Source organism: Acinonyx jubatus, chromosome D3 (assembly GCF_027475565.1).
Source record: "Acinonyx jubatus isolate Ajub_Pintada_27869175 chromosome D3, VMU_Ajub_asm_v1.0, whole genome shotgun sequence".
NCBI classification, from domain to species: domain Eukaryota; kingdom Metazoa; phylum Chordata; class Mammalia; order Carnivora; family Felidae; genus Acinonyx; species Acinonyx jubatus.
The window spans coordinates 7,260,285-7,271,795 of NC_069392.1; the positions used below are offsets into that span (position 1 = coordinate 7,260,285).

The 11,511-nt window shown below is 47.5% G+C and overlaps 1 protein-coding gene across 1 annotated transcript; it reads left to right on the forward strand.

Moving 5' to 3' along the window:
• Window positions 1-303: 303 nt before the first annotated feature.
• IL31 (interleukin 31) lies at window positions 304-4,742 on the forward strand. Its single transcript, XM_053206467.1, has 3 exons — window positions 304-347; window positions 2,778-3,042; window positions 4,428-4,742. Exons 1-3 carry the CDS (start codon window positions 304-306, stop codon window positions 4,740-4,742), a joined length of 624 nt encoding a protein of 207 aa, XP_053062442.1.
• The last annotated feature ends 6,769 nt before the right edge of the window (window positions 4,743-11,511 follow it).

The window sequence follows — 11,511 nt, forward strand, 5'->3', positions numbered from 1 at the left end:
GTTACTATTACCTTGACTCATATGCTTGGTTTTGGACATATCGAGGGCAGGACATTCCACTGGAGATGCCCATTAGGCAACCGAACATTTCGATCTGGAGTTTGAAAGAGAGAGACATTAAGGTTTGAGGAACATGGATCGACGATGGGGCCCTTGGAGACATGCCCATTAAGAGATCAAGAAAGAAGATGATTTGGCCTAAGAAGGCATGGTCAGAGGGCCACAAGGTATCAGGATCATATTATTATAAAGAGGAAAAAGAGGTTTTCAAGAAAGAGGAAGTGGTTGGCATTACAGCGTGTCATGGAGGGGTCAAGTAAAATGAAGGCTGAGAGGAAGCCAGTAAGGTTGGCAACATGAGGCCACTGAAGACTATATTGGTCCTCAGTTGCTGCCATAACAAATGCCATAAAGCCAGCAATATAAATCTATGAAGTTACTTCCTACAGTTTCTGTAGGTCAGAGGTCCAGCATGGAGAAGCTGGATTCTCTGCTCAGGGTGTTACCAGGCCAAAGTCAGAGTAGCAGCTGGGGCTGTGGTTCTCAACTGGGGCCCGGGGTCCTCCTCCAAACTCACTGATTGTTGGCCAAATTCGTTTTCTCCTCATGCTTTCCACCTAGCGCCCTCCCTCTTCAAGCCAGCCAATAGTGGTTGAGTCTTTCTCATGCTTTGAGTCTCTCTGCCTGCTTTATTTTTAAGGGTTCGTGGAACTACATTGGACCCACCTGGTAACCAACCTTTGTTCAGGTCAGCGGATTAGTAACCATTAGTAATTAATTCCATCTGCAAAGTCCCTGTAATGTAATATAATTATGGGAGTAAATACCAGAGGGTGAAAGTCACATGAGCAAAATTCTGCCTACCATGGACTTTGCTAGAGGATTTTGAATAAATTGTTAGGGTAAAAACCATACTGTGGTGTTTGGGGAAGTGAGGTAAATGTGCACGTAGACCATTCTGTTAAGAAACTTGGATAAGAGGAAAGAGACAACAGGGACTGGAGGGGAACTAAGGATTAAGGGTGGAGGAAGGGGGTTTCTGACTCTTTTCTGTTGTGCATGTTGGATTCTGTGGATGGCTCTGGTCTGGCTTCCTTCCTGTGCTCTTGACTCCTATCCAGTTGCTAACTTGACATCGAATGCCCAGTGGGCATCTTGAACTTAACTCATTCCTGATGAGACTCTTGATTTCTCCTCTCCAGGCTCCTTTTCCCTCACTGCAGATCAACTACTCAGTTACTTCACCAAAATCCCAGGATTCATCCCTGATTCCTCTCTCGGATTTACCTCCACATAAGGCCATCAGTCGGTTCTGTGGACTCCATCTCTGTCCTCTCTACCCTGGTCCAAGCCACCATTACCTTTATCTAGACAGCCACATAGCCTCCTAACTGGCCCCTCTATTCCATCTTGGATTTACACAATCCATTCTCTACTCAGGGGCCTCTCTTATTCTTCCTTCTTAACCGACTGAGCCACCCAGGTGCTCTATTCTTCCTTCTTAAAGTACACCAGAGCCTATACTCGCCTCCCTACTCGCCTCCCTGGACAGCCGTCCAGCAGTACCTTGTCACACTTGGGATAAAATCCAAGTTCTTTATCATGGCCTCAGAAGGCCCTCTGTGTCCTGGCCTCTGTCCACCTCTCTACCCTACTACCCTCCCCTTCTTTTGCTTCACTCCAGCTCCCATGACCCATTTCCCATTCTTGGCCACACCAAGCTCACTTTTGCCTGAGGATTTTTACACTAGTGTCCTCTACACGTGGAACACCCTTTCCCCAGATCTTCCCACAGGGACACCTCCCCAGAGAAACTATTCCTCGTCACTTAGAGTATCTCACCTACCACTCTCTCCTTCTCCCATCACCTTGTTTTATTTTTATAGTTCTTATTACCTTACACTTTCTTGTTTGATAATGTGTCTACTCTCTGCCCGTTGCCCATCAGAACACCAGCTATCAGGGCAGGGACCTTGTTTAACTTCTTTGCCACCATTCCTAAGACCCTAGAAGAGTCTATTATTCAAAATATGAATTAGCACCTTCAACAAATAACTCTGGAGCACAGACTCCAGTTCTAGGCCTTGTCGTTGCAAAGACACAGTTGAGAATCCAATGATGTTCAAGGCCAAGCAGAACAGAGATGAGGCCTTTGACTCACCATATTCACTGTGGTTATCGGGGCCATCCCCGCACACTGGCATGGGCATACTTCAGAAATTTCCAAAGGTAATACATTTTGAGAAACCTCATGCCAGCCTGACGCCTACGCATACTCACTGTGACCCTCCCCAGAAATTCCCTGTGGGGCACTGACCCTCAGCTCCTGTAAATCACCTGTTCCTGGGGAGTTAGGCCTGTCAAATCTGGGCTTCAAAATTTCTTCTAGTCAAATCGACAAGCTTTTTCCCAGAAGAAATGGCAAAGATGTGTGTGCTTTCCTGTGTGTGTCTGTACTGAGTCAGGCATCTGCCCACCTTGAGGGTAACCTCAGCATTTCCTTCCAGTCCCGCTTTCACCCAGCCTCGTGGGGCAGAATATTGAAAGTGTTTTCTGGAGAAAAGCTGAGCAATGATTTTGCCATGGGCGGGACGTTGATCGCTCTTTTCCCTCACAACTGGCCCTTTATATATCTCCCAGAGTCTATGGCGAGCACATCTAGCTCCAGAAGCTGTTGCTGGAGCAGGCCCTGTGTGCTCTCTCGCCATGCTCTCCCACGCAGGTACTACTGTGCCCTGATGCCTGTTTCATGAGCGTGGTCTTGTCCCGTTGGATAGAGAAGACTCTGGAGGGGCTTGGCCAGTGGTTGCTCAACAACGGCTTCGGTGGTTGCAACTGGGGTGGGCAGGGGGCGTCTGGCCACGTGGCCCACAGCATCATTTTCTTTCTCCAGGACCTGCCAGGTTTGCCCTGTTTCTGCTCTGCTGCATGGAAACCTTGCTGCCCTCCCATATGGCACCCACCCATCGACTACAACCAAGTGACGTCCGAAAAATAATCTTGGAATTACGGCCCATGTCTAAGGGACTTTTGCAAGACTACGTAAGTGCCTTTACAGATTTCTTCTCCAGGCCATTTCTTTAAAATGCCTTCCATTTGCCCCTAGAAGAGGCCTACTATTTTTAGACCCCAAGCTAGGGCTGCGGATACACCAGGAAGAGATGGGAACAACTAGACAGGATACAATGGAATTTTCATGAGGGTTGGAGGCAGAGATTAGCCCAGACAGTCTGAAGTTCAATGACTTCTCACATACTATAGGATCTGCTTTAGTAGGTCTGTTCATTCTTAACATATCTAGTTCACGGTAATGTTACACGGATTTTCCTGCCTGTAGCACAACCCTAGGGACGGGCCATCTTGCCTGACCATTTAGTTGCCTGCAAAGGTCAACCTCAGCTGTAAATGATGTCTCAGTGAATTCAGGATATTAAAATCCTCTTGTGGGCACAGAGAGTCTCTCTGACCGCAGAGAAGGGCAGTGAACAAACTGGGGGTCTGTTTGCATGCTACTTTATCGTTTAATTAGGACCCAGTCTGCTTCTGCCAGAGGCTGTGCTGACTCCGACCCCATTGGGAGGAAAGTATGAGGTTGAATAAATGTAAATACTCTTCCATTTTCTCAGAGTTGTCTTCAAGATAGAACCTCTTGGGCAGCTTTGATTAAACGAACAAATAAAAACCAAAACCTGGAAACAGCTCACAAAATTGGCCTAGCCCTTCCCTTCCACCCCCTGACACTTAAACCTTAGCCTTGGCTTTAACGGGCACAGAAACAGAGGTTGTTACAGCCAAGGTGACTCTGCAGTTCAGGCTGGTGAGATGCTGTTAGCATTTCAGTTGAACCCCAAATCTCTTAGTCCTTGGGAAGAGGGACAGGAGAGGGCGTGGTCTGGAGTCCTCAGTATGTTTGGAAAAACTCTCCCTGGCATCTTGGAGGCCTTTCCAGACGTGCACACATCCCCCTGATGAGCTGGGGATACACTGGCTTTAATACAGAGTCACAAAGAGCAAGAAGCAGGACGGAAACCCAGATGCTTTCCTATTCCCCCTCTCTGAGCCCCAGAGCAGCTAAGAGAGGTTTCCTGGGGAGGTGTGTGGAGGCCTTGGTCGCATGGAGCAGGGGAGGCAGTATGGAGCGGTGGTTATTGATAGAGGCCTCAGAATTGCTGCTGACATGGGTTAGAATCCCGGGTCCGCCCCTTGATCTTGGGCCAGCTCTGCAAACCAACTGACCTTTAGTTTCTTCTGGGAAAGGCAATAGTGATGACCACAGCCTCACACGGTGGTGGCACCGATTACATGGGATGGCAAGGGGGACGTGCCCACCCAGCCCATCACAGAGGGAGCATTCGGACGTAAGCACTTTGACTTCTAGCCGTTACTGCGGATATAATGTTCACCCATGTCTCTTCCTCGTCCCACAGCTGAAGAAGGAGATGGGGTTGCCAGAATCTAACCATTCCTCGTTACCGTGTCTCAGCTCTGACTCCCAACTGCCGCACATCAATGGCTCCGCCATCCTGCCTTATTTCAGGGCGATCAGACCATTGTCAGATAAGAATACGATCGATAAAATCATAGAACAGCTGGACAAACTCAAATTTCAACGTGAACCAGAAGCAGAAGTTTCTATGCCTGCAGACAACTTTGAACGTAAAAACTTCATCTTGGCCGTTTTACAACAGTTCTCAGCGTGCCTGGAACATGTGCTTCAATCATTGAATTCTGGATCCCAGTAGGCCATTCAAGGCCATCTGGCTGAACCTATTCCTTTTGGAATGGTGGAAATGTCTGAAGCCTTGAGAAAACATAACTGGCAGGCTAAGGGTGACTGCTCTGCTGTAAATTATTCCAATGAATAATTTCAGTGAGTCCCCAGATGGGCTAGTCCCGGGAGGACTGAGGTATAAATGTGTGAGTTAACTTGAAGAGATGTCAGGTTATGACATTGTTCTCCGTCTTGGCATTTATAGAATGTATTTCCTCTGCAGACTTAAATCTTATCTTCATCATGCCTTTGCGAAGGCAGAAGGCGATACCTGTGTTAATTTATTGGTTTTTATTGTATTGAGAGTGTTAGTGCCCCTCAGGAACTATTTAATAAATTATATTGAGTTTTTCTCATGATCTGCTTTGGATTTTGTGAGGGGGTTAAAATCAGTGGCTGGGAATCCAGGCTGGGTGGCGTTGTGGCTGAGGGAGCATGGGGCATGCTGTGGAAACAGATACCGTTTCTCCCCATGGGACAGGCTCAGTAGCAAATAAGAGTAATTCTAGCAGCGACAACCATTTATTGAGGATTTTCTTTATGCCAGGCCATGTAAGTACCATTACTGTCCTCTTTTTATAGGTGGGGGAAACTGAGGCAAGGAGTCATTTAGTGACTTGCCCAAGGCCACACTAGCTGTTAAGGCAGACTCACGCTTGCCCTTCACCACTCTGCCCAACCTTTGTCCCTCTCTGGGCAGTGACTGGGTCTTAGGAGCACTTAATGGCGTGCCCGGTACAGAGCAATCATTCAAGTGTCTCCTGCACGGTTCCAAACTGGATTTCCAGTGCCTCTGCTCCTGTAAAGTCCTGTTCCATCATTGCCTCCATGACTTCTATGTAGCCAGGGCCAAAGATTTTTTCATTTGAATGAATGTTGAGTCCAAAGTCGTTAATGGTTCTTTGAGATCATTTGGACTAATGGCTCTCAAAGCACGGCCTGGCCTCCGGGCCAGCAGCATGGGCATCACCTGAGGGCGTGTTGGAAATGCGCATGCGTGGGCCCCACCTCACACCTACTGAATCAGACGCTTTGGAGGGGTAGTCAGTGATCCAGGTTTTAACAAAACCTCCCCGTGATTCATATACACGCTGGAGCCTGAGAACCACAGATCCTGAGTTGAACAACACCTTCATATTCATCTTATTTGGGGGACGATGAGGCCCAAAGAGATCCTCTGATTTGCCCACGTTCTCATATGGGGGGGGGGGTGGGGGGTGGTGATGTTATGGGGCTCTGAGAGCTGCAACTCACCCGGGAATTCTCTTTCTTACTCTTGTGGGTATTTCTACTTCAGCACCTCCCCGGGGCTCTGAGGCTACACACATCGTAGCCTCCAATGACAGTGTTTTGGTCAGCCTTTCCCAAAATATCCACCGTGGTGCTCGTCTGTCATTCTTTTTGACTGTCCTATATCAGAACACATTTACTATTGTTAGAAAAATTACCCCCAAGCTGGGAAATCAGGCAAAAAAGATGACCACGTGTCCTTCCAAAGAGTAAAATAAATATCCACTAGTCTGCAGTGATATAAATAAATGGAGGAAAAGGGACAAATGTTCCTTACAGAATTCTAATTAATAAACATAGAAGGAATGAGGGAAATAGAAAATCACCATTAGAACACCTCAGTCGTGGGGCGCCGGGCTGGCTCAGTCAGTAGGGCACGCAGCTCTTGATCTCGGGATTGTAGGTTTGAGCCCCACATTGAGTGTAGAGATTACTTAAAAATAAAATCTTAAAAAAAAAAAAGAACACCTCAGTCATAATTGCTGTGGGCAAGATCTACAGACGAAGGCTAAAATTAATGGGTGAACTGCGAAGAAACAGGAAATTTGCTTCACGACAAAGTATCTTCCCACAAATATTTACTAGTCATTTGGCAGTTTTAACATAGGTCTGCAAATTCTTTGATATTTCCCTTCCAGGAGGTGGAGGGGAACTTCCCTCCTTCTGATGTAGGCTGGATCTGTGATTTGCTTCTAAAGCACTGAGCACAGGAGGGCAAGACAGCCACACATGAGGGAGAAAGCAATAGACAGCACCCCTGCGTGAGGCAAACAGAGCAGCCAGTGAATGTCAGGCACCCCTGATCTACCGTGGTGGGGAGGGTGGCTCATCCTCTCTGTGGGACTCTTCCCCCAGATCCACATCCACCCCTTCGTGAGAAAACACCAGGCAAACCCGAGTCAAGGGACATTCTACAAAACCCCTGACCACAACCCTTCAAAGCTGTCAGCGTCAGGAAAATCAAGGGGAGACAGAGAAACCGCCACCTGGGGACCAAGGAGACACGAGGGTTGGGTGCAGTCTTGGAGGGGATCCTGATAAAGGACATTAGTGGAAAAACTGGTGAAAATTCAAATTAAGCCTGCACTTATGTGAATTTCTTAGTTTTGATCAATGTACCACAGTTATGTAAGATGTTCCCATTTAGGAGAAGCTGGGAGAAGGGAATATGACAACTCTGTACTATCTAGAACTTTTCTGTATAACTACATTTATTTTAAAATAAAACACTTATGGGGCGCCTGGGTGGCGCAGTTGGTTAAGCGTCCGACTTCAGCCAGGTCACGATCTCGCGGTCCGTGGGTTCGAGCCCCGCGTCGGGCTCTGTGCTGACGGCTCAGAGCCTGGAGCCTGTTTCCGATTCTGTGTCTCCCTCTCTCTCTGCTCCTCCCCTGCTCTCTTCTCTCTCTCTTTCTCTCTGGCGCGCGAATGCGAGCAGGTGCTCTCTCTCACCCTCTCTCTCTCTCAAAAATAAATATTAAAAAAATAAATAAAACACTTGCAAAAGTCTACTTCTTCAGTCCCACGAGCCACATTTTAAGTGCTCCAGAGCCACATGTGGTGAGTGGTTCCTATAATGACAACACGAACGTAGAACATCTCCATCGCCACGGAAAGTTCTATCAGACAGCACTGCTCTCAGGGGATGGGGCATGATTTGTTTGGCATGATTTATTCCTGAGTAGGTCCCAGAGTCTGTGAATTTGTGGAAATTGCAGAAAATGTGTAGAATTTGTAGAAATTCGTAGACAATTGATAAGGTACAGATCATTCCTCTCTGGTAGAGAAGTAACCCCAGAGGTGAAGAGGGTTTTAGTGGCGGTGAGGGTGAGGCAAACACCTCCCTTCCCATTTCATTCCAGCACTCATTTCCCTCAATGACGATGGAGAGACAGAGAAAAGGAGATGTCACCTTCACGTATTATCCTTTGAGCCAGTTGTGCTGTGCTGACTGATTCCTTCACTGATGAGGTAAATAAAACTTTGGCACCTAAGTTACCTGGAATTCAGCTAACAAGGACCCACATGTAATTAGAATTTCTTTCGGTGATAATCTGCCAAAACCCGGAAAGAGGCAAAAAGACCATCAGATTCTGGCATTTTGTCAGAAATTTAGTATCTCCTCCATCTACTCATTTCCACGGTATGTCCTGTGCTCAAGACACTCCAAAGTAATGACTTAAAAAAAAAACCCAATATCACTGACTCACAGAGGAAAGGAAAACAAATGTTCCAGAGTCACAGGGAAGCAAAAACTACTAGGATCTAATACGATATGATTAATACGACACTCTCTGAAGCTGAGTAGAAGCTTAAAGTCGCCTGATTTATAAAGGAAGAACAGGCAATATCAAGCTTTAAGAAAAACATTTTTAAGTAAGGTCATCTTCTTGTTCTGGAGAATTAAGAGGTGAGAGGAAAACTAAAAAGGAAATAGAAGGGGTAATCAGATAACGAATGAGGAGGAGGAGAGAGAAGAGAAGGCAAAGAAGTGGTTAAATGTAAACTAAGAAATCAAATAACCAGTAAATGTGAAACTAGGCTGAACCTTACTAGTAATCAAGAAAAGCAAATGAATAGGAGGTCATATCTGCACAGGCTTTACACACGATAAGGCCTGATGGTGCGAAAGGCCTACTCAGCCACTTCCGGAAGTAGGTGTCTGTCTCGCAGAGGATTCCATCCTGCTGACCCTCTCCTGCTATTCTCTCCTGGTGGAATTTCCTAAGGAGCTGATCACAGACTGGACACAGACAGACACACACCCGGGGGGGGGGGGAGGGGGGGAAGGGGGGCGGGGGCTAACAGCATTCGTGACAATATCAGAAACACACGAGGAAACCTGCGTCAGGGAAGGTCATCTGAGGAGCAGGTGCCAAGGTGGGACTCTCCATACCAAAGGCTCAGCAGTAGCAAAACTGTGAGGGGCAGCGGAGGCGCAGGGGGGACTGAGGCCAGGCCCCGGGCCCCCGTGGAACAGAAGGCTGGTGGCAGCATGTTAGACTGAAGTGCTTTTCTTTTCTTTTAATGTTTATTTATTTTTGAGAGGGTGGGGGAGAGGGGGAGGGGCAGAAAGAGAGAGAGGGAGACAGAATCCAAAGCAGGTTCCAGGCTCTGAGCTGTCAGCACAGAGCCAGACACGGGGCTTGAACTCAGGAACCGCAAGATCATGACCTGAGCCAAAGTCGGAGGCTCAACCGACTGAGCCACCCAGGCGCCCCCTGAAGCACTTTTCTAAGACAGATTGGCGAGGCTGTGGGGAAATGTGCTGAGTTGCTTGTCAGAGGAACCTCGTGTCCCTCAGAAACGAGCAGAAATGTCAGCGTCCCTGACGCGGTCCCTGGCTGGGAGAGGCCTGTGGGGGACACAGTGTCCCCGCATGATGGGCAGTGGATTTCTGAGTCCATCGTGTGAGCTCCCCCTGAGTTCTAGAGAGAGAGCCTATATGGACAGAAAGCAAGACTGGGATAAGGCCAGGATAATTTTCTTTCTATTTTTATGTAGTTTCCAAATATTCTAAAATTAGGAATGTATTATTTTAGGAATCAGGAAGATAAACACAGTTTCCCATTTTGAAAAAAATAGCCGTGTGAGAAAAAGAGGTTGAAACATGGAGCGTTTGAGGGGTTTTACAAGGACCAGGGAAGGTAACAGTCTTTGGCCCAAGGCTGTTCACTGGAGCAGGGGGTTTGTCTCTTCTCCCCCGATCGCTGAAAGCAGCCTGGGGTCCGCTCTTCACAGCCCTGAATCTGCGTCTCAGACTCCCAGCTGACAGGCACAACCGAAGCAGCTGGGCAGGGGCACAAGCGACCTCTAGCGTAACCCACGTGGTGCGACTTCCCCCTGCCCTTTTGTGAATGATCCCAAACTATAGTAGTTTATAATAAGAAGGAATACTCAGTATGACACTTCTAAGGCTCTTTCAGACCCCAACTTTTTTTTATCTTTTTATTTTTTTAATGTTTATTTCTGAAAGAGAGAGAAAGAGTGCAAGCTGGGGGTGGGCAGAGAGAGAGAGAAGGAGACACAGAATCCTAGGCAGGCTCCAGGCTCTGAGCTGTCAGCACAGAGCCCAACACGCGGCTCGAACTCACAAACCATGAGATTGCGACCTGAGCCGAAGTCGGACGCTTAACCGACTGAGCCACCCAGGTGCCCCCAGATCCCAACTTTCTTAATTTACTTATTCAACGGCCCCGGAAACATTCTGCCTCCAACAGCATTGGTGTTAATAAGAGCAGATGTTCTCGGGTACCAGGTTCTGGTTTAGGTTCTGGTTCTAGGTTCTGGTCCTGTACTTTCTGTATGTGATGTAACCTTAGACAAATTATGTCATCTCTCTAAAGTATGCAACCTGGTAGTGTGTGCGTATATGTATACGTGTATGTGCGTGTGTGTATGTATGTTCAACCATCACAGAAATCTGATTCCAGAACATTCTCAGCACCCCCAAAAGAAGCCCTATACTCCTTAGCAGTCATTCCCTATTCCCCTATTCCTCCTCCAGCTCCTGGAAACCACTAATCTACTCTTTTTTTTTTTCTTTTTCTTTCTAAGTTTATTTATTATTTTTAGTAATCTCTACACCCAATGTGGGGCCCAAACTCACAACCTTGACATCAGGCAAGAGTCGCACGCTCTACCAACTGAGCCAGCCAGGCGCCCCACCACTAATCTACTTTTTGTCTATGGATTTGCCTATTCTGGGCATTTAATATAAATGGAATCCTACAATATGTGGCCTTGTTTTTTTCAATGTTTATTTATTTTCGAAGGAAAGAGAGAGCGTGAGTGGGTAAGGGGCAGAGAGAGAGGGAGACACAGACTCCGAAACAGGCTCCAGGCTCTGAGCTGTCAGCACAGAGCCCGACGCGGGGCTCGAACCCACGGACCGCGAGATCATGACCTGAGCTGCAGTCGACGCTCAACAACTGAGCCACCCAGGTACCCCCCACCCCGCCCCCTGCATACCCACCCATTAAGCAGTCACTGCTACTCTCCCTCCCCCGCTGGCCCTGGCAACGCCAATCTGCTCTCTGTCTCCGTGGATTTACCTCTTCTGGGTGTTCCATACACGGAATCTTACACTGTGTGGCCTTTTGTGTCTGGCTCCTTCAAGGTGGCACGGTGTTTTTGAGGTCCATCCACATGGCAGCATGGGGTCAGGGTTTCATCCCCTTTGAGGGCAGAATAATACTCCTCAACTCTGTTCGGTAGTTTTCAGGGTAAAAGTCTTGCACTTGCTTGATTTATTCCCAAGAATTTTCTTCTTTTTGACGCCATCATACGTGGAGTTGTTTTCTTAATTTCTCTTTTGGGCTGTGTATTGCTAACGCCCAGAAATGCAGCTGATTTTTGTGTGATGCTCTTGTGTCCTGTGACCTTGCTGAACTCATTTGCTGGCTCTACTAGGTTTATGTGCGCGTGTATATCCTTCAGGGTTTTCTATA

Coding starts and splice junctions, on each gene's coding strand:
- IL31 (XM_053206467.1), top strand. CDS start 304: ATGGAGGGGTCAAGTAAAATGAAGGCTGAGAGGAAGCCAGTAAG. Junction 348..2,777: donor GCTGAGAGGAAGCCAGTAAG/GTTGGCAACATG, acceptor CCCGTTGGATAG/AGAAGACTCTGGAGGGGCTT. Junction 3,043..4,427: donor AGGGACTTTTGCAAGACTAC/GTAAGTGCCTTT, acceptor CTCGTCCCACAG/CTGAAGAAGGAGATGGGGTT.